This window comes from Pristiophorus japonicus, chromosome 20 (assembly GCF_044704955.1).
Source record: "Pristiophorus japonicus isolate sPriJap1 chromosome 20, sPriJap1.hap1, whole genome shotgun sequence".
NCBI lineage: Eukaryota > Metazoa > Chordata > Chondrichthyes > Pristiophoridae > Pristiophorus > Pristiophorus japonicus.
The window spans coordinates 4,983,094-5,001,409 of NC_091996.1; the positions used below are offsets into that span (position 1 = coordinate 4,983,094).

At 46.2% G+C, this 18,316-nt stretch overlaps 1 protein-coding gene across 4 annotated transcripts in view; it reads left to right on the top strand.

Moving 5' to 3' along the window:
* Window positions 1-2,910: 2,910 nt before the first annotated feature.
* tsc1b (TSC complex subunit 1b) overlaps window positions 2,911-18,316 on the top strand; it is a 56,148-nt gene continuing 40,742 nt past the window's right edge. For 3 of the 4 annotated variants that reach the window (XM_070863668.1, XM_070863670.1, XM_070863671.1), the window contains exons 1-4: window positions 2,911-2,970; window positions 11,542-11,714; window positions 13,504-13,607; window positions 15,761-15,913. In XM_070863668.1, coding sequence (XP_070719769.1) covers window positions 11,609-11,714; window positions 13,504-13,607; window positions 15,761-15,913 — 363 coding nt within the window. In that variant the 5' untranslated portion in view covers window positions 2,911-2,970; window positions 11,542-11,608. Of the gene's footprint in view, window positions 2,971-3,532; window positions 3,997-11,541; window positions 11,715-13,503; window positions 13,608-15,760; window positions 15,914-18,316 lie in introns of those variants that run through there. The other variant, XM_070863669.1, reaches the window with a different exon arrangement.

Below are 18,316 nucleotides of genomic sequence, written 5' to 3' on the forward strand. Positions count from 1 at the left end.
GGATAACTAAAGAAAGGGTAGGGCCTATTAGAAATCTTAAGGGTAATCTGTGTGAGGAGGCAGGAGACATCGGTAGGGATCTTAATGAATACTTTGCATCTGTTTTCACAAAGGAGAGGGGTAAAACAGACATTGCTATCAGGGAGGAGGAGTGTGAAATATTAGATGAAATAAACATAGAGCGATAGGAAGTATTAAGAAGTTTAGCAGCTTTGAAAGTGGATAAATCCCCAGGCTGTTAAGCAAAGCAAAAGAGGAAATAGCAGAGGCTCTGACCATCATTTTCCAATCCTCTCTGGCTGTGGTGCCAGAGGACTAGAGGCCTGCTAATGTTGTACCTTTGTTTAAAAAGGGAGAAAGGGATAGACCGAGTAATTACAGACCAGTCAGCCTAACCTCGGTGGGGGAAAATTATCGGAAAGAATTGTGAAGGACAGCATAAATCTTCATTTAGAAAGACACGGATTAATCAAGGACAGTCAACATGGATTTGTTAAGGAAAGGTCGTGTCTAACAAACTTAATTGAATTTTTTGAGGCAGTAACAAGGAGGATAGATGAGGGTAGTGCATTTGATGTATTATAAATGGATTTTAGCAAGGCTTTTGATAAGGTTCCACATGGCAGACTGGTCACGAGAGTAAAAGCCCATGGGATCCAGGGCAAAGTGGCAAGTTGGATCCAAAATTGACTTAGAGACAGGAAGCAGAGGGTAATGGTTGATGGGTGTTTTTGTGATTGGAAGGCTCTTTCCAGTGGGGTTCCACAGGGCTCAGTACTGGGTCCCTTGCTTTTTGTGGTATACATCAATGACCTAGACTTGAATATAGGGGCTTTGATTAAGAAGTTTGCAGATGACACTAAAATCAACTGCATGGTTGATAATGAAGAAGAAGGCTGTAAACTGCAAGAAGATATCAATAAACTGGGCGGGTGGGCAGAACAGTGGCAAATGGAATTCCATCCGGAGAAGTGTGAGGTAATGCATTTGGGGAGGGCTAACAAGAAAAGGGAAATGGTAGGACATTGAGAAAGAAAAAGGAACAAAGGGACTTTGGCGTGCAGATCCACAGATCCCTGAAGGTAGCAGGCCAGGTAGATAAGGTGGTTAAGAAGGCATAAGGGCTGCTTGCCTTTATTAGCCAAGGCATAGAATACAAAAACAGGGGGGGGGGGGTTATGCTTGAATAGGGGGGCATGCAGTACTCTAACCACAGCTAGAGTACTGCATGCAGTTCTGGTCACCACATTACAGGAAAGATGTGATTGCACTAGAGAGGGTACCGAGGAGATTTATGAGGATGTTTCCGGGAGTAGAGAATTATAGCTATGAGGAAAGATTGGATCGGCTGGGTTTGTTTTCCTTGGAACAGAGGAAGCTGAGGGGAGACCTTATTGAGGTGTATAAAATGATGAGGTGCCTAGATTGGATAGAAAGGACCTATTTTCCTTAGCAGAGGGGTCAACAACCATGAGGCATAGATTTTAAGTAATTGTTAGGAGATTTAGAGGGGATTTGAGGGGAAATCTCTTCACCCAGAGGGTGGTGGGGGTCTGGAACTCACTGCCTGAAAGGGTGGCAGAGGCAGAAACCCTCACCACATTTAAAAAGTACTTGGATGTGCACTTAAAGTGCCGTAACCTACAGGGCTATGGACTAAGAGCTGGAAAGTGGGATTAGGCTGGATAGCTCTTTGTTGGCCAGTACGGACACAATGGGCCAAAATGGCCTCCCTCCGTGCTGTAAATTTCTATGATTCTATCACTCTGCAGTATCTACCTTCTCTCTGTCTATCTATCTGTTTACCTATCTCTTTATTCGATCTCTCTCACTATCTCTATCTATCTCTCTGCCTATCTATCTCTCTTTATCTCTGTCCAAGTATCTGTCTGTCTATCTGTCTATCTATCTAATCTATCTATCTATCTGTGTATCTCTTGGTCTATCTGTCTATCTATCTATCTATCTACAACAAATACAAAAGCAAAATTCTGCGGAGGCTGGAATCTGGAATAAAAACAGAAAATGCTGGAACTCTCAGCAGGTCAGACAGCATCTCTGAAGAGAAAGCAGAGTTAACATTTTGGGTCCATAACCCTTTGCCAGAACTGGAGAGTGTTCGGAAAGAATACTGTCTTATCTGTCTATCTATCTGTCTATCTATCTGTCTATCTATCTATCTCTCTGTCCATCTGTCTGTCTGTCTATCTGTCTGTCTATCTATCTCTCTGTCCATCTGTCTGTCTGTCTATCTATCTATCTATCTATCTATCTATCTATCTATCTATCTGTCTGTCTATCTGTCTGTCTGTCTATCTATCTATCTATCTGTCTCTATCTCTGTCTATATATCTATATCTGTCTATCAATCTGTCCCTCTATCTATCTATCTATCTGTCTATCTATCTGTCTGTCTATCTATCTCTCTGTCCATCTGTATGTCTATCTGTCTAATCTATCCATCTATCTATCCATCAATCTATCTGTCTCTCTATCTGTCTATCCATTCCCAGCCTCCTGTGATTGACAGCCCGCGGGGACACGCCCCCTTGCCCTGCAGTAACCTGTTTACCAGAATGCGGTGACGTCATGCCGAGCCGGGGTCCTTGGCTCCCGGCGCAGGCGTGCGGCGGACACCTGCAGTCACGCGCAGCCGCGTCGCCCCGCGTGATACCCCTCCGCGCACTGGGAAAAGGAGGGACAGAACTACTTTCACACAATATCTTCATTGATCAAAAAAACAATAAAAATAATCAGAGAGAGAGAGGGAGACGCGGGGAATTACATGGTGACGGGGAATTAAAAGTTTGGTGATTTTGTTTTTGCGATGAGGGCTTTGTGAGGGGGGGGGTATATAAGGAAATAGTGCGGGGTTTATTTGTTTTGCTGAGAGGTGGAAGGGCTGAGGGAAGGGGCGGGGGTGAGGCGGTTAAGATGGCGGCGCCCTGCGGAATGTCGGCTCGCTGAGAGGTAAAGGCCCGGGGAAGGGGAGCCCGGCCCGTGGCGGGGGCAGCGGGGAGGGAGAGCCAGGGGCCCGCAGCCCCCCGGCCTGTGAGGGGCGGCGAGCGGCGGACAATCTCCCCCCCCCCCCCCCCTCCCTCACACCTCAGTCCCGGGGGGGGCGAACAGGCCGGAGGGTCGGGTGGAATCCCCTCAGTCCCGGGGTGGCTTCTCCCTGGGGTCCAGCCCGTCCCCCTCCTCCTTCCCCCTCCTTCCCCTTCCCCGCACCGGAGCGGGAACCCGGGCACCGTGAGGGGGGCTCAATGAATGAGCGAGTGGGCTATGTTTGAAGCTCTCCCCTTGTCTCTTTCTTCCCTTTCCCCCCCCCCCCCCCCCTTAAATATGGGGCTTGTTTCCTGCCCCCTCCCCCGGCCCTGCTGCTCCTACACAGCCCGAGGCCCGAGTCACCGCCTCCTCTGCCGGCTCTGGGAGCTGATTTCTGACCAGTTTTTAAAAAGATTGTGAAGTAATCGCTTGCTTGTACAAACAAAAGTTGTTGCCAAATCTGATCTTTTATTGCATTCCCGTCCTTCCCCCCCCCCCCCACAAAGAATGTGTTGCAGGGTTTGTAAGGGATCTGAGACTCTTGCCCTGGAGATTCTTCCAACTGCTCCACTGTGTTAAATGGTTCTGAATTGTGGGGCTCCCTTCAGACTCTTTCTGGGCTCCTGCATTGCCTTCAAATAACTGAGGAATGGAAACCAATGGTAGTGAATGAACTTGTCCTGGATGATGATTAATCATCAGGCATGCTTTTAAGGGATGTGGCAGCAAGCGAGTAGATGGAATTCAGATGCACATCAGCCATGATCGAACTGACTTGAGGGGCTGAAGGGCCTCCTGTTCCTGTGAGCCCTGATGACTGGCTTTGTTCTGCACTGACTCAGTCATGTGCCTTCAGAAATGTCAGCTAGCCATTCAACTTGGTGGTAGTCTCTAATAGGCTACCGTATCTTAAAATATTTGCAAAGTTACGCTGTTCAATGTGCTGGTCAGGTAACGTGACACTTTTATGCTGTCCGCTTGAACTGAATAAATACCTCCTGATACTATGAGTTTTGTGTGCTCACGTTGTTGTTAGAGAGCATCAAGGGTGAACTACTTTTACAGGTCTGTTGCACTAATATTTCCCTGCTTTCTTCACTCTCACCCTGTGAAGCTGCTGCCTCCTATTGAGGTGCAATTTAACAGTCACTGGTTCTTCAACCAAGTGGCCATTCTGTAGTGAGTTCAGTCAGTCTGAGGGCCTGGTCCTGTCCTAGCTGCCTCTCCACATGCTTATGTTCCACCAGGCCTCATGGGGTGAGCAGGAGCCATGGCTGTTTTCCCCATCCTACCATAGGGGGAGCGGAGGCTATTACAGTTACTTTCTTCCTCTACTATTTGGGGCAAGTGTTGTGATGCAGGCAGTAAATACATCAAGTCTATTGTACATTACTGTATTGGTTTAAATGCAATTTTGCTAATTTCATGTTGGTATTGAGACTGAGCCGAGTGACAACACTGCATAGCTCGATTAAATACTAATTCCATGCTTTCTGCTATCTCATTGCAGCATAACAACTTTTATTTATATAGCGCCTTTAACTTGGTGAAATGTCCCAAGGTACATCACAGGAGCATTATGCAATAAAAATTTGCCACCGAGCTGCACAAGTAGAAATTAGGACAGGTGACCAAAAGCTTGGTCAAAGAGGTATGTTTTAAGGAGCGTCTTGAAAGAGGTGTTTAGGCAGGGGGTTCGAGCTTGGGGCATAGGCAACAGGAGGCATAGCCACCAATGGTGGAGCGATTTTATAATCAGAGATGCTCAAGAGGGCAGAATTAGAGGAGTGCAGACATATTGGCTGGGGTTGGAGGAAGTTAGAGATATGGAGAGATTTGAAAATAAGGATGATAATTTTGAAATTATGGCGTTGCTTAACCGGAAGCCAATATAGGTCAGCGAGCACAGGGGTGATGGGTGAGCGGGACTTGGTACGAGTTAGGACACGGGCAGCTGAGTTTTGGATCACCTCAAGCTTACGTAGGGTTGAATGTGGGAGTGTGTTGGAGTAGTCCAGTCTAGAGGTAACACAGGCATGTATGAAGGTTCCAACAGCAGAAGAGCTGGGGCAGAGACGGGCGATGTTACGGAGGTGGAAATAGGCGGTCTTAGTTATACTGTGGCTATGTGGTCAAAAGCTCATTTCAGGGTCAAATATGACATCAAGATTGTGAACAGTCTGGAATTGGGGAGAGGGATGGAGTCAGTGTCTCGGGAATGGAGTTTGTGGCAGGGACTGAAAACAATGCTTTGGTCTTCCCAATATTCAATTGGAGAAAATTTCTGCTCATCCAGAACTGGATGTTGGATGAGCAGTCTGACAATTTCGAGACTGTGTGGAGGGATTGAGAAGTGGTAGAGGTAGAGCTGGGTGTCATCAGCGTACATGTGGAAACTGACGGTGTTTCAGGATGATGTCTCCAAGGGGCAACATGTAGATGAGAAATAGAGGGGGCCACCAGAGGTAACAATGTGGGAGTGGGAAGCGAAGCTGTTGATGATTGTCTGGCTACAATTAGATAAATAAGAATGGTTCCATGCAATAAGATTCTGAGTGGGATTCATGGGGTAGATGCTGAGATTGTTTTTTCCTGGCTGAAGAGTCTAGAACTAGGGTCACAGTCTCAGGATAAGGGGTCGACTATTTAGGACTGAGAAATTTCTTTACTCGAGGCTGGTGAATCTTTGGAATTCTCTGCCCGAGGGATATGGATACTCAGTCATTGAGTATATTCAAGGCCGAGATCGATAGATTTTTGGAGAGTAAGGGAGTCGAGGGATATGGCGATCGGACAGAAAAGTGGAGTTGAGGTTGAAGATCAGCCATGATCATAATTGAATGGCGGAGCAGACTCGAGAGGCCAAATAACCTACTCAATTCTTTTATGTTCTTGAGGAAAGTACTGAATTTGGTAAATATATCAAAGTGGAGCAAAGATGAATTGGGCCAAATGGCCTGTTTCTGTGCTGTACTTTCTATCTAGTAATGGGCTAGTTTGTGTACAGGGACATTCCCTAACTGGAACTTATTTCTCAGTCACATTTGGTTTCTGAGCAGCTGATTGTTTGTTTGAGCTGAGTGTGTGAAAGCACTGGCTTATTGTTACAGGGTGTGTATCCTGAATTGAGATTTGTGCAGTTGTTAAATCAAAACCGTGGTTAGAAGTTTAAATCTCAACCTTGTTTAACTGTCCTTTCCCTGGTGTACTGATGGTTTGAGGGCAGGTAGGCTATGGTTCACTTTGTGCTGTAGAACCCAGTTTGCATCGTGTTACACTCCGAGAAGGTTTCACTCCACTGCCAATTGGGTACGCATGGTATAAACTCCAGGAGTCACTTATGTGCCCTTGGCATTGCTGCTTGCTGAGCCTGGGTTAGAGCAGTCCATCCCCTTTAACTGGGGCATGGGCAGTGCTTGAGGGAGCATTTTATAGGGACATGGAGAAGAGACACGTGGTAGTGTTTCACCTAGTTGAAGGAACAACACCCTGCAATACATAGAACCAGTCCATTCAGCTCAACTGATCTATGTCAGTGATTATACTCCACACAAGCCTACTCTTCCCCTTAATATTACATAGTGCCAGTAAAATCCAAAATACAATGTTAAAATGAGGCCTCAAGTGGATCTAAGTCATTTTTGAAGAGCGAGGAAGTTCTCCCTGGTGTCATACAAACCATTCAGCCCCTTGAGCCTGTTCTGCCATTCAATGAGGTCATCGCTGATCTGCGACCTAACTCCATGGCCATTGCCCCATATTAATACATTTGGTTGACAGATATATCAATCTCTGATTTTAAAATTAACAATTGATCTCGTGTCAACTGCCATTTGCAGAAGGGAGTTCCAAACTTCTACCACCCTTTGTGTAGCAGTGTTTCTTAACTTCACTCCTGGAGGGCCTGGCTCTAATTTTTAGACTATGCATCCTGGTCCTCGACTCCCCAACCAGCGGAAATAGTTTCTCTCTACCCTATCTGTTCCCCCTTAATATCTGAAAGCTTCGATCAAATTACCCCTTAATCTTCTAAATTTGTGAATGTTTATCCCTTAACCAAAATCTCACATTATGGGCTCACTTATCTCATTGCTGTTTGTGGGAGCTTGCTGTGCACAAATTGGCTGCTGTTTCCTATATTACAACAGTGACTTCAAAAAGTATTTTATTGGCTGTGAAGCATTTTGGGACATACCAAGATTGTGGAAGGAGCTGTATAAATGTTTTTTTAGCATGTAACTGAAATAACAATCTCGGTGCTGAAACTACGTGGTTTTTAATGCATCGTGGTTTCTGAGGGCAGGTTATAGTGGAAACAAGTGGCAAGTGCTGAGACTGAGGCCCCTCCCTCGGTAGTTTTCCAAGGAGTCTCTGGATGCAGTTTGCGGTTTGCGAACAATTTGATTTTGAGTCACCAGGAGATATTAGGACATGACTAAAAGCTTGGTCAGAGATGGGTTTTAATTAACATCTTAAAGGCGGAGAGACAGAGGCTTGAAGGGAATTCCAGAGCTTGGGGGGCCCAGCAGCTGAAGGCACGGCCGCCAATGGTGGAGCGATTTAAAATCTGATGCGCAAGAGGCCAGAATTAGGAGTGCATAGACTTCGGAGGGTTGAAGGGCTGGAGGTTGAAGACTTTTTCCCCAAGTTCTCCAGCAAGAAGTTTGACGTGATGACTGTAATCGTGGGAGCAACTGGACAGCACACTAGAAATGGTTAGCTAGTGTCACCATAGCAACAGCAGCCTAAGCAGTCGCCTGCTTTCTCGCAGCTTGGATTGCTCAGTGACTGACCGGTCGGTCTGTACTCTGCTGTTCTGTTTATAGAAGCAGTGCCGGGTGTTAAATTTGTGTGCTTATTGGTGCCTTTTATCCTGTGTCGATCTTTTGAGGATGTCTGTAGTGATGACATAGTGAGTGGAGTGGTGGCAATTGTGGAGATAATGGATAGAAGCAAACCAGCTGGGCTGGTGGTGTGTGGGGCAGTGAGTGTGTTGCGGTGCTGTCACACACTTCCTGTTCATTCCAAGTGTTTCTGGTGAGTGTATATTGCTTGTAAGCGCATTTGTGTCTGGAGTGGCTCGGTGGGCAGCACCCTTGACTGAGTCAGCAGGTTCGTTGCCTACCCCAGAGACTTGAGCACAAAAATCTAGGCTGGCGCTCCCAGTGTAGTGCTGAGGGAGTGGCGCACTGTCGGAGGTGCCGTCTTTTCAGATGAGACGTTAAACTGAGGCCTGTCTGCATTCTCAAGTGGAGGTAAAAGATGCCATGGCACTATATATTGAAGAGCAGGGGAGTTAACCCCAGTCCTGGGGCCAATATTTATCTCAACTGACATCACTAAAACAGATGATCTGGTCATTATCACATTGCTGTTTGTGGGAGCTTGCTGTGTGCAAATTGGCTGCAGTGTTTCCTACATTACAATAGTGATTACACTCCAAAAATACTTCATTGTAAAGCACTTGACTTGAGTGGGGGAAGTAAAGGGGGTGGGGGTTCTCCGCTCTTATACTCTGCACCTGTCTTTGTAGTCTTCCGTAAAGCATATGCTGTGGTGACCTGAAACCTGTATGTCCTTCAAATTCTCAACCACTCCTTTTTAAATTCTTCCATGGTATTGCCCTCCTCCCTATCTCTAACCTCCTCCAGCCCCACAACCCTCTGAGATCTCTCTGCTCCTCCAGTTCTGGTATCTTGTGCACCCCCCCCCCCCCCCCCCCCCCAACTTGTCACCTCACCGTTGGCAGCCGTGCCTTCTGCTGTCTCAGCCTGAAGTTCTGGAATTCTCTCCCTAAACCCCTCTCTCTGTCTCAAGCTTTTGGTCACCTCCTAATGTCTCCTTGCGTGACTTGGTGTCAAATTCTGTTTCATAATCGTTCCTGTGAAATCACCCTTTGGGTGTTTTACTGTGTTAGACGCTTTGTGAAGGCAAGTTGTTGGGAGATGCTGCTTTTGTCTGAGCTCCTGAGCTGTGGGAAAAGTGAAAGCTTTTCTGCAACCAAGTGTGCAAGGTGGGAAGGGAGTGGTTCATGTGTTGTCTTTGTACAACTGCCTAATGTTGGGTTTTGAGATGGTGGAACCTCTGCAAGAAGCCATTCCGCAATCCTGCCTCAGGGGCCCTGGTTTATGTAAACAATCCTGTTTGTTTTGCAGGGTGGGTACAGTCAGATACCGAATGACAAGAACCCAGGGGGTGTGGCTTTGATTCTTGAAGCTGTCCCTTCCCTGGCTGCCAGTCTGTAGAAACGGGCTGAACCATCCAGCCAGCTGGAGACCAGAAAACATTGTCACACCTGGCATTTGGGTCTCTGGGTCTTGTCTCTCTCAGCATTATCGTGATGTCGCTGAAGCCAGTATGAGTGTGGTCAGTGCTTCATCGGCTTCGCTGGGCAGGCGACATAGTTCGAATGCCAGATACGAGACTCCCTAAGCAAATGCTTTATGCGGAGCTCCTTCATGGTAAACGAGCCAAAGGTGGGCAGCGGAAGTGTTACAAGGACACCCTCAAAGCCTCCCTGGTGAAGTGCGACATCGCCACTGACACCTGGGAGACCCTGGCCAAAGACCGCCTGAGGTGGAGAGTGTGCATCCGGGAGGACGTTGAGTTCTTCGAGTCTCAACGCAAAGAGCGTGAAGAGGTCAAGCGCAGACAGCGGAAGGAGAGCGCAGCCAACCAGCCCCTTCCACTTCTTCCCTCGACGAATGTCTGTCCAATCTGTGACGGGGTCTGTGGCTCTCGTGGCTGTTCAGCAACCAGAGAACTCGGAGTGGAAGCAAGCCTTCCTCGATTCTGAGGGACTGCCGATGATGATTGGGGGCAATGGACATTTGCTTCCTCTTCCTTTGTTTCACCATGCAGCTTCGCTGTTGACACCTGTTGGTGCGTCTCGCCAGTGCTGCTGTGACACAGGTGGACAAAGCTCTCCCGAACTTCCACACCACCCAGGGCAACACTCTCCGAGCTGGAAAAAAAGAGCAGTGGAATTAGCGCAGTCTTCCTTGGACAAAGCAAGCACTTGCGTTACTATGGCGCCTTTCAGGATGTCCCAAAGCGCTTTACACCAATGAAATACTTTTTTGGAGTGTAGTCACTGTTGTAATGTGGGAAACGTGGCAGCCAATGTGCACACAGCAAGCTCCCACAAACAGCAATGTGATAAATTGTCACAAGCAGTCTGTGATTTGAGGGACAAATATTGGTCAGGACACCACTCTCTTCCTCCATACCCCCGTAGAATTAGAGACTAATTCTAACACAGCAGCCTCACCGGAGATTAGTTAGCACAGTGTAAATCAGGCATCAAACACAGCACCTTCCTGTGCAGTGTTACTCAGCTACTCAACAACAACTTTCCTTTTAATATTCCAATGTGCTTCACAGGAGTGTTACGTAAAGTGATATTGGTGCAGGTGACCAAAAGCTTGGTCAAAGAGGTAGGTGTTGTCATGAAAGAGGCAGCAAGGTTTAGGGAGGGAGCCAAGTTCCTAGGCAGCTGAAAGTATGGCTGCCACTGGTGGGATGGAGAAAATCCAGAGGCCATAATTGGAGTGCCGAGATGGGAGGTTTGTAGGGCTGGAGATGATCGATTGGAGGGGAGAAGCCATGGAGGGATTTGAACATTGGGATGATTATTTTAAATTCGAGGTATTGCCGTCAGTGAGCAAAGAAAGACTTGCATTTATATAGTGTCTTTCACAACCACTGGCTGTCTCAAAGCACTTTACAGCCAATGAAGTACTTTTGGAGTATAGTCACTGTTGTAATGTGGGAAACGCGGCAGCCAATTTGTGCACAGCAAGCTCCCACAAACAGCAATGTGACAATGACCAGATGATCTGTTTTTTTGTTATGTTTGAGTGATAAATATTGGCCAGGGCACCAGGGATAACTCCTCTGTTCTTCGAAATAGTTCCGTGGGGTATTTTACGTACACTTGAGAGCAGACGGGGCCTTGGTTTAATGTCTCATCTGAAAGGCGGCACCTCTGACAGTGCAGCACTCCCTCCGCACTGCACTGGAGTGTCTGCCTAGATTTATGTGTTCAAGTCTCTGGAGTAGGCAATGAACCCACAACCTGCTGACTCGGGTGAGGGTGCTGCCCACTGAGCCATGCCCGACGGGAGTGATGGGTGAGCCGGGACTTGGTGTGAGTTAGGATATAGGCAGCAGAGATTTGGATGAGCTCAAGTTTACGGAGGGAGGAAAATGGGAGGTTGGCCAGGAGGACTTTGGAATCGTCTAGTCTGAAGGTAACAAAAGCATAGATGAGCATTTCAACAGAAGAGGCAGGTGCAGAGACAACTATTTGCATTTATATAGTGCCCTTTAACATAGTAAACTGGCTATTATGGAATAAATTCACTGAACCATGAAAGGGAGCAATTTCTTCAATCGGTGAATGATCTATTGCAGTGTTAATTTTATACTTTAATTGTGTGTATGGAGATGGTAACGAGTAACAATGACCTCTGGGATCTTGCTTTGTGTTTTCAGTGCTGCCCTGCTGGTTGAGCTGAGGAGGTTTGAGCTGAGGAGACTGTCCACGTGAAGGGAGCACAGCATGACGCAGCCGGTAAACATTAGTGACCTGGTTCCTCTACTGGAATCCACAGACCTGCAGGTCCTCGACGAAGTGAAAGCGATTGTTGTGGACCACCTCCGCTCAGGTGCGATTGTCCAGGAACTTGCTTGTCCTTTTGGTCCTGGGGCCGGATTGCCATTTTGTGTCTTTTTAAAAGCAGCCCTGATAACCTGAAAAAAAAAATCCTACCAGCTTGCCTGGTGGTCCCGGAGGTTGAGACTTGCGGTCCTGGGCCTCGCCACGAAGGCCTGCATAGAGGCCCACGTATCCTAGGGGCGCAAGCGCTTCGAGGATCACATGGGCCAACCTAATCAAAGTTGGGGTATTCCCATTCACACTTGTGGTGAGTTCCATTTGTACGGAATCACCATAAGTACGAATGGGGATGCCCCTAAAAATACACCAACACCTAAAATACATTTTTAAAATTATATTTAAAAAGTAATCATCAAAATGGAATTTAATTAATTATCTAAAACGCATGTAATTAAAAAAAAATTAAATGGTCTAAATAAAATTGCCTTATTTTGCAGATTTTTAAATGTTTAGAAATGTATTTTTCTTATCCTTTTTAAAAGTCTTGCACTGTTGAAAGCAGGCTGTGTGCTTGCTTTTATCAGGTGTAGTAATGTGATGGGCATTGGCTGGGCAAATAGCCCAAATCTCTGCCCGCGGAGGCCCTTTACTTCAGATACGCACGATTTGCCGAGAGGATTCTTGACGCATCAAGTTCCGGGTTTCGGCGCATGCGCAGTGCGTGTCTAAACCCGGTACTTGCGGGGCCCCAATGGACGTGTGCGCACCTCATAAGCGCCCATAGGAGCCGCAGATTCTGCCCCAATATCATTGTTTTGACCATTCTCTAAAGCACCAGTGATTTAATCTGGGTGTCTTCAGGAGTTTTGTTAATGTTCCTCTTCTAGGCTTGTTCATCCAATGTTAAAACTGACTGACTAGTTTCTGTCTTGCAGTTTAAATATTCCTAGTTACTCCATCCCAGGAAATGGGCATCTTAAACTCTATTTTCTTTTAACATCTCCTCACTTTCTAAGCGTTCGAGGGCTCGCTCTCTTAAATTGGTTCCCAAGAGGCACACAAGTGCCCCCAGATTGATTGATCCTGGCCTCTGCTCAGTGGTGAGTCTCCGATCACAGCATCTTGTAGTGCAGGAGGCCATTCGGCCCATCGTGCCTGTGCTGGTCCTTTGGAACAGCGATCCAATTAGTCCTGCTCTTTCTCCACAACCCTGCAAATTTTTCCCTTTCAAGTATTTATCCAATTCCCTTTTGAAAGTTACTATTGAATCTGCTTCCACCGCCCTTTCAGGCAGCGCATTCCAGGTCATCATAATTCTCATTTTTAAAAAATAAATACATAAATAAATTTCCCTCATCTCTCCTGGTTCTTTTACCAATTGTCTTAAATCTGTCCCCTGGTTACCGAGCCTCCTGTCAGTGGAAACAGTTTCTCCTTATTTACTCTAGCAAAAGCACTCCAATTTTGAGCACCTATTAAATCTCCCTTTAACCTTCCCTGCTCTAAGGAGAACAATCCCAGCTTCTCCAGTCTCCATAACTGAAGTCCCTCATTCCTGGAACCATTCTCAAAAATCTCCTGCACATGCTCTCAAGGCCTTGATGTCCTTCCTGAAGTGTGCTGCCCAGAATTGGGACAATGTTCCAGCTAGGGCCCAAACAGTGAATGACAAAAGTTTAGCATAACCTTTTTGATGTGGGGAATCATGGGCAGGATCCCCTTATCCAACCCACCAGTGTCGTGTTTTGAAGCACCGTTGTACAGAGGTTATTGGCACACTTGCTCTCCCAGTAAAAGCTGCTAGTGTGTGTCTACTAACCATTATTGTCTGTCTGCAGACCGTGGCCCCTTGTTGCTGAACTCACTGGTGGATCATTACTTGGAAAACAATTCTCTGCTGGCTGTGCAAATTCTTGCGGCTGTACAGGAGCCCCATGACAAGGTAAGCGGGATTGGCAGCACGGTCTTTCGTACGGTAGTAGCAAATCAAACGTGGATATCCAGGCCAAAGCTTCCGGTGCAACAACGTGGACATCTTGTAGGCTGCCTGCAACTGAGGGCAGTGCTCAATGTGCTCCAGGGTCTGATTTAGGAGCTCCAGTCACATGGTAAGGAAGCTTTAATCTTCCACCTATAGAGAAGGTGTCCAAAATGGCCTTCTAGATTTGAGACGGGTTGGTAGGTTGTTCAAGTCCGCCTAGATTGGAATGTCTTTGCTGGTGTAGCAGTTGTATTCTCTGGAGACTGCATATTCGTGGCATAGATGTGGTGGTGCGATGTTTGCGAGCACATTGTCGATAAAAGCATACTGATAATTCTCAGCACGGTAAACTTCAAGATGTGGTATTTCCTTTTAATACGCAGCCTTTTCCAGGAGACAGCAATCAGATAAATACAGTTCTGACTCACTTAACTCCAGAAAGATCAGCCAGAATGTTGGCTCGTCCACTTCGTATCGCTAAGGATACCAAACATGAGGGTGATTGATCGAACTCAACTGGCTGCTTTTTTTTTAAAAAACAGAAAATGCTGAAAGTATCAGCAGGTCAGGCAGTATCTGTGGCGAGTTAGTTAGTTTCAGGTCTGTGACCCCTCGCCAGAACTGGAAAGGTTCGAGATGTAACAGATTGGCGGTGCAGGGGCAGTGACTGGGAGGGGAGGAAAGAACAAAAGGGAAGATCTGTGATAGGGTGGAAGGCAGAAGAGATTTAAGAGGCAAAAGGATGATGGGCAAAAAGTGAGATAGTAATGGCACAAGTTAGGAAACAAAAGATGAGTCTAGATAGGGTGTGAATGGCAGCATCATCACCGGCTGCCATGGGAAAGGGAGGAAGGAAATATGGGCAGAGGTTATGGTCTGAAATTGTTGAACTCTATGTTGAGTCCAGAAGACTGTAAAGTGCCTAAACGAAAGATGAGGTGCTGTTCCTCGAGCTTGTGTTGAGCTTCATTGGAACAGTGCAGGGAGCCGAGAGTTCAGTGGAGTGGAGAATTAAAATGACCGACGACCGAAAGCTCGGGCTCAAGCTTACGGACAGAATGGAGGTGTTCTGCAAAGTGGCCAACCAATCTGTTTGGTCTCCAGTGTAGAGGAGACCACATTGTGAGCAGCGAATACAGTATATTAAATTGAAAAAATTGCAATAACTTATCTCCGAACCACTTTCCCAGCACGAGAATTCCTGACGTAATATCTTCCAACATCTTTGACCAATTGCTATCTGTATCGAATGGACGCCTACTTCCCATGTTTATTACCTTAAAACTAAACAGTCACCATTCATGGGTGATGTCATCACTAACGCTTATTCCCTTACACAAGCACTTTACATTTCAGAAAACAAGCAATGCCTTCTCCTCCACTGTTTATATCAAAGCCTGACAGTGCATTCCTTTTACGACACTTCCAGAGAAAACCTGTTGCTTTAAGATGGAGAAGTTTCACTGTTTGACTGTTAAGCTTTTAACTCCCCAACATGCATCTCCAGGATGTCGAACAAGGGTCATGTTGCCCCAGCCCTCTGATGGGAAAGACCTGTTGGGCTGGCAGTAACTGACAGCTGCTGACAGGGAACATTGCTCCTGGCTTCTGACTTTAGCACTGGGATCGGCATTTCTGAAACACATTCTGGCTTTGGGCATCACTGAGCAAGGCTGACACTAGTTGAGAAGGTTGTGATACAACTGATTGTTGGGCCACTTCACATGGCATTTGTGTGGGACTGGAGTCATAGATGTTAAGGATGGCAAGTTTCCTTCCCTAAAGGACATTAGTGAATGACAATCTGACAGCTTCGCTGTCACTTTTCCCGATGCCAGCTTTTATCTCCAGATTTGTTTTCTCTAAAACTTAAATACAAATTCTCAAACTGCCATGGGATTTGAACTTGCGTTCTCTGGATTACTGGTCCAGTAAAGTAACCACTTGCTACCATGCACCTATGGCATGGGATGTACCAGTGTCCAGGGCTGGATAAGGTGGGCTTGTGGGTGACACATTGTCCCTGAGTGGGTGATTTCTAGCCTGGAGTTAGGGGGGAGGGACACTCCAAGAATTTATGATTTTTTTTGAAAGTTTGTGTTTGTATTTTTCAGCATCTTTTGGACCGACTAAACGAGTGCATGGGAAAAGCAGTCACCCGACTATCTGCCTTGACCTTACTGGGTCACGTCATCCGACGAGAGCCAACCTGGATTCACAAGCTCTTTCGCTCACCTGTGCTGGTTTCACTACTCAAGTGTCTTAAGGTTTAATACAAAAGACTTCAAATGTTTTATTGCACTTCCCCCCCCCCCCCCCCCGCCCCCTCCAATTGTCTCTGAAACATGCTTTGGGGTGTGGGAATGGATTACTGTGTGAAGTTCAAATTGTCATTGGGTTAGAATAATAGAATGGTTACAACACCGAAGGAGGCCATTTGGCCTGTTGAGCCCATGCTGGCTCTCTGCAAGAGCACTTCAGCTAGTCCCACACCTCCACCCTTTCTGCAAATGTTTTTCCTTCAGGTACTTATCTAATTCCTTTCTGGAAAACCTCAATTGAACCTGTCTCCACCACTTTTTCAGGCAGTGCATTCCAGATCCTGCTGTGTTTATATTTTTTTAAAAGTTTTTCCTTGTGTTGCCTTTGGTTTTTCTGCCAATCGCCTTAAATCTGTCTTCTAGTTCACGACCCTTCTGCCAATAGGAACAGTCTCTCTCTATCTACTCTGCCTGGACCCTCATGATTTTGAACACCTCTATCCAATTGCCTCTTGACCATCTCTGCTCCAAGGAGAACAACTCCAGCTTCTCCAGTCTATCCATGTAACTGAAGTCTCTCATCCCTGGAACCATTCTTGTAAATCTTTTCTGCATCCTCCAAGGCCTTCACATCCTTCCAGAATTGGACACAATACTCGATGCCCCTATTTATGAAGCCCAGGATCCCATATGCTTTTTTAACTGCTTTCTCAACCTGCCCTGCCACCTTCAACGATTTATGCACACATGCCCCCAAGTCTCTGTTCATGCACCCACTTTAGAATTGTACTCTTTAGTTTATATTGTGCCTCTTGTTCTTCCTACAAAAATGTGTATCTTCCACATATCTGCCCATTTCACCAGCCTGACTGACTGTCTTGAAGTCTATCACTAGCCTCCTCACTGTTCACTATACTTCTCAGTTTTGTCATCTGCAATTTTTGAAATTATGCCTTATGTACCCACCTCCCAATCATCTATATATCAAGAAAGGCAGTGGTCCTAGAACCGACCCCTGGGGAACACTGCTGTATATCTTCCTCCAGTCTGAAAAACAACCGTTCACCACTACTGTCACTTAGCTAATTTCATATCCATGCTGCCACTGTCCCTTTTATTCCATGGGCTTCAACTTTGCTGCAAAGCCTATTATGTGCCACTTTGTCACATGCCTTTTCAAAATCCCATATACACCATCAACTGCATTGCCCCCTAACTCTCTGTTACCTCATCAACAAACTCTATCAAGTTGGTTAAACATGATTTGCCTTTAACAAATCAGTGCTGGCTTTCCTTAATTAATCCGCACCTATCCAAGTGACTGTTAATTTTGTCCCTGATTATTGTTATTGGTGGACTTGATGATTGGCTTAAAATTAATTCTGTGCAGTTCCTCTGATTTTTGTTTCTTTAGTCAGGATATAAATATGTTTTAGATTTCTCTTTCTCCCCTCTGCCCTTCCTACCCTCTTAACCCAAACACCCTTTGGACCTCAAATTGTGCTATTTCAAGCAGTAGCCAGATTTAAAAACTTTGCTCCAATGTCTCTAAAAGGTATATGTGTGCAGTCTTGCTAACTTTTCAGCTCTTCTGTCTCCCACCCCTAAAGGTTTAGGCTGGGTTTGAAAGAACAACTTGGAATTATATAGCGCCTTTCATGGCACCTGGATGTTCCAAAGCACTTTACAATGAGAAACTTTAGAAGCGTAGTTGCTGTTATAATATAGGAAATATGGCTGTGTTTGTGCACAGCAAGCTGCCACAGACAGCAGTGAGGTAATTACCAAATTTGTTTGATGTTGGTTGAAGGATAAATATTGGCCAGGGCACCGGGAGTACTCCGTGCTCTTCGAAATAGTGACCGTGGGATCTTTTACACCCACCCGAGAGCAGACCTGGGCCTCAGTTTAACGTCTCATTCGAAAGATGGCACCTCTGACAGTGCAACATTCCCTCAGTACTGCACTGGAGTGTCTGCCTAGATTTGTGTTCAAGTCTCTAGTGGGACTTGAACCCACAACCTTCTGACTCCAGAGAGTGTGAGACCCACTGAGCCACGGCTGATGCAGAGCAGCATTCCTGAATGCTAGGATTGCAGAAAGAAGCCATTCCCTGCTTCAGAAGACCACTCTTTTTTTTTTTCATTTAAAGGTGGGACTCCCCTCTTCAGTTATATTCCCCTCTCCACTGGCACCTTTTTGTAGCTCACTATTGCCATGCAAAGGGTAGTGAAAATCTGGAACTCTTTTCCCAAAAAGCTGTTGAGGATGGGTGGGGGATCAATTACATTTCAAAACTGAGTTTGATTTTTTTTGATAAGGGTATTGGGGGATATGGAGTTGAGATGCAGATCAGCCATGATCTAATTGAATGACAGAACAGGCTTGGGGCTGAATGGCCTCTTCCTG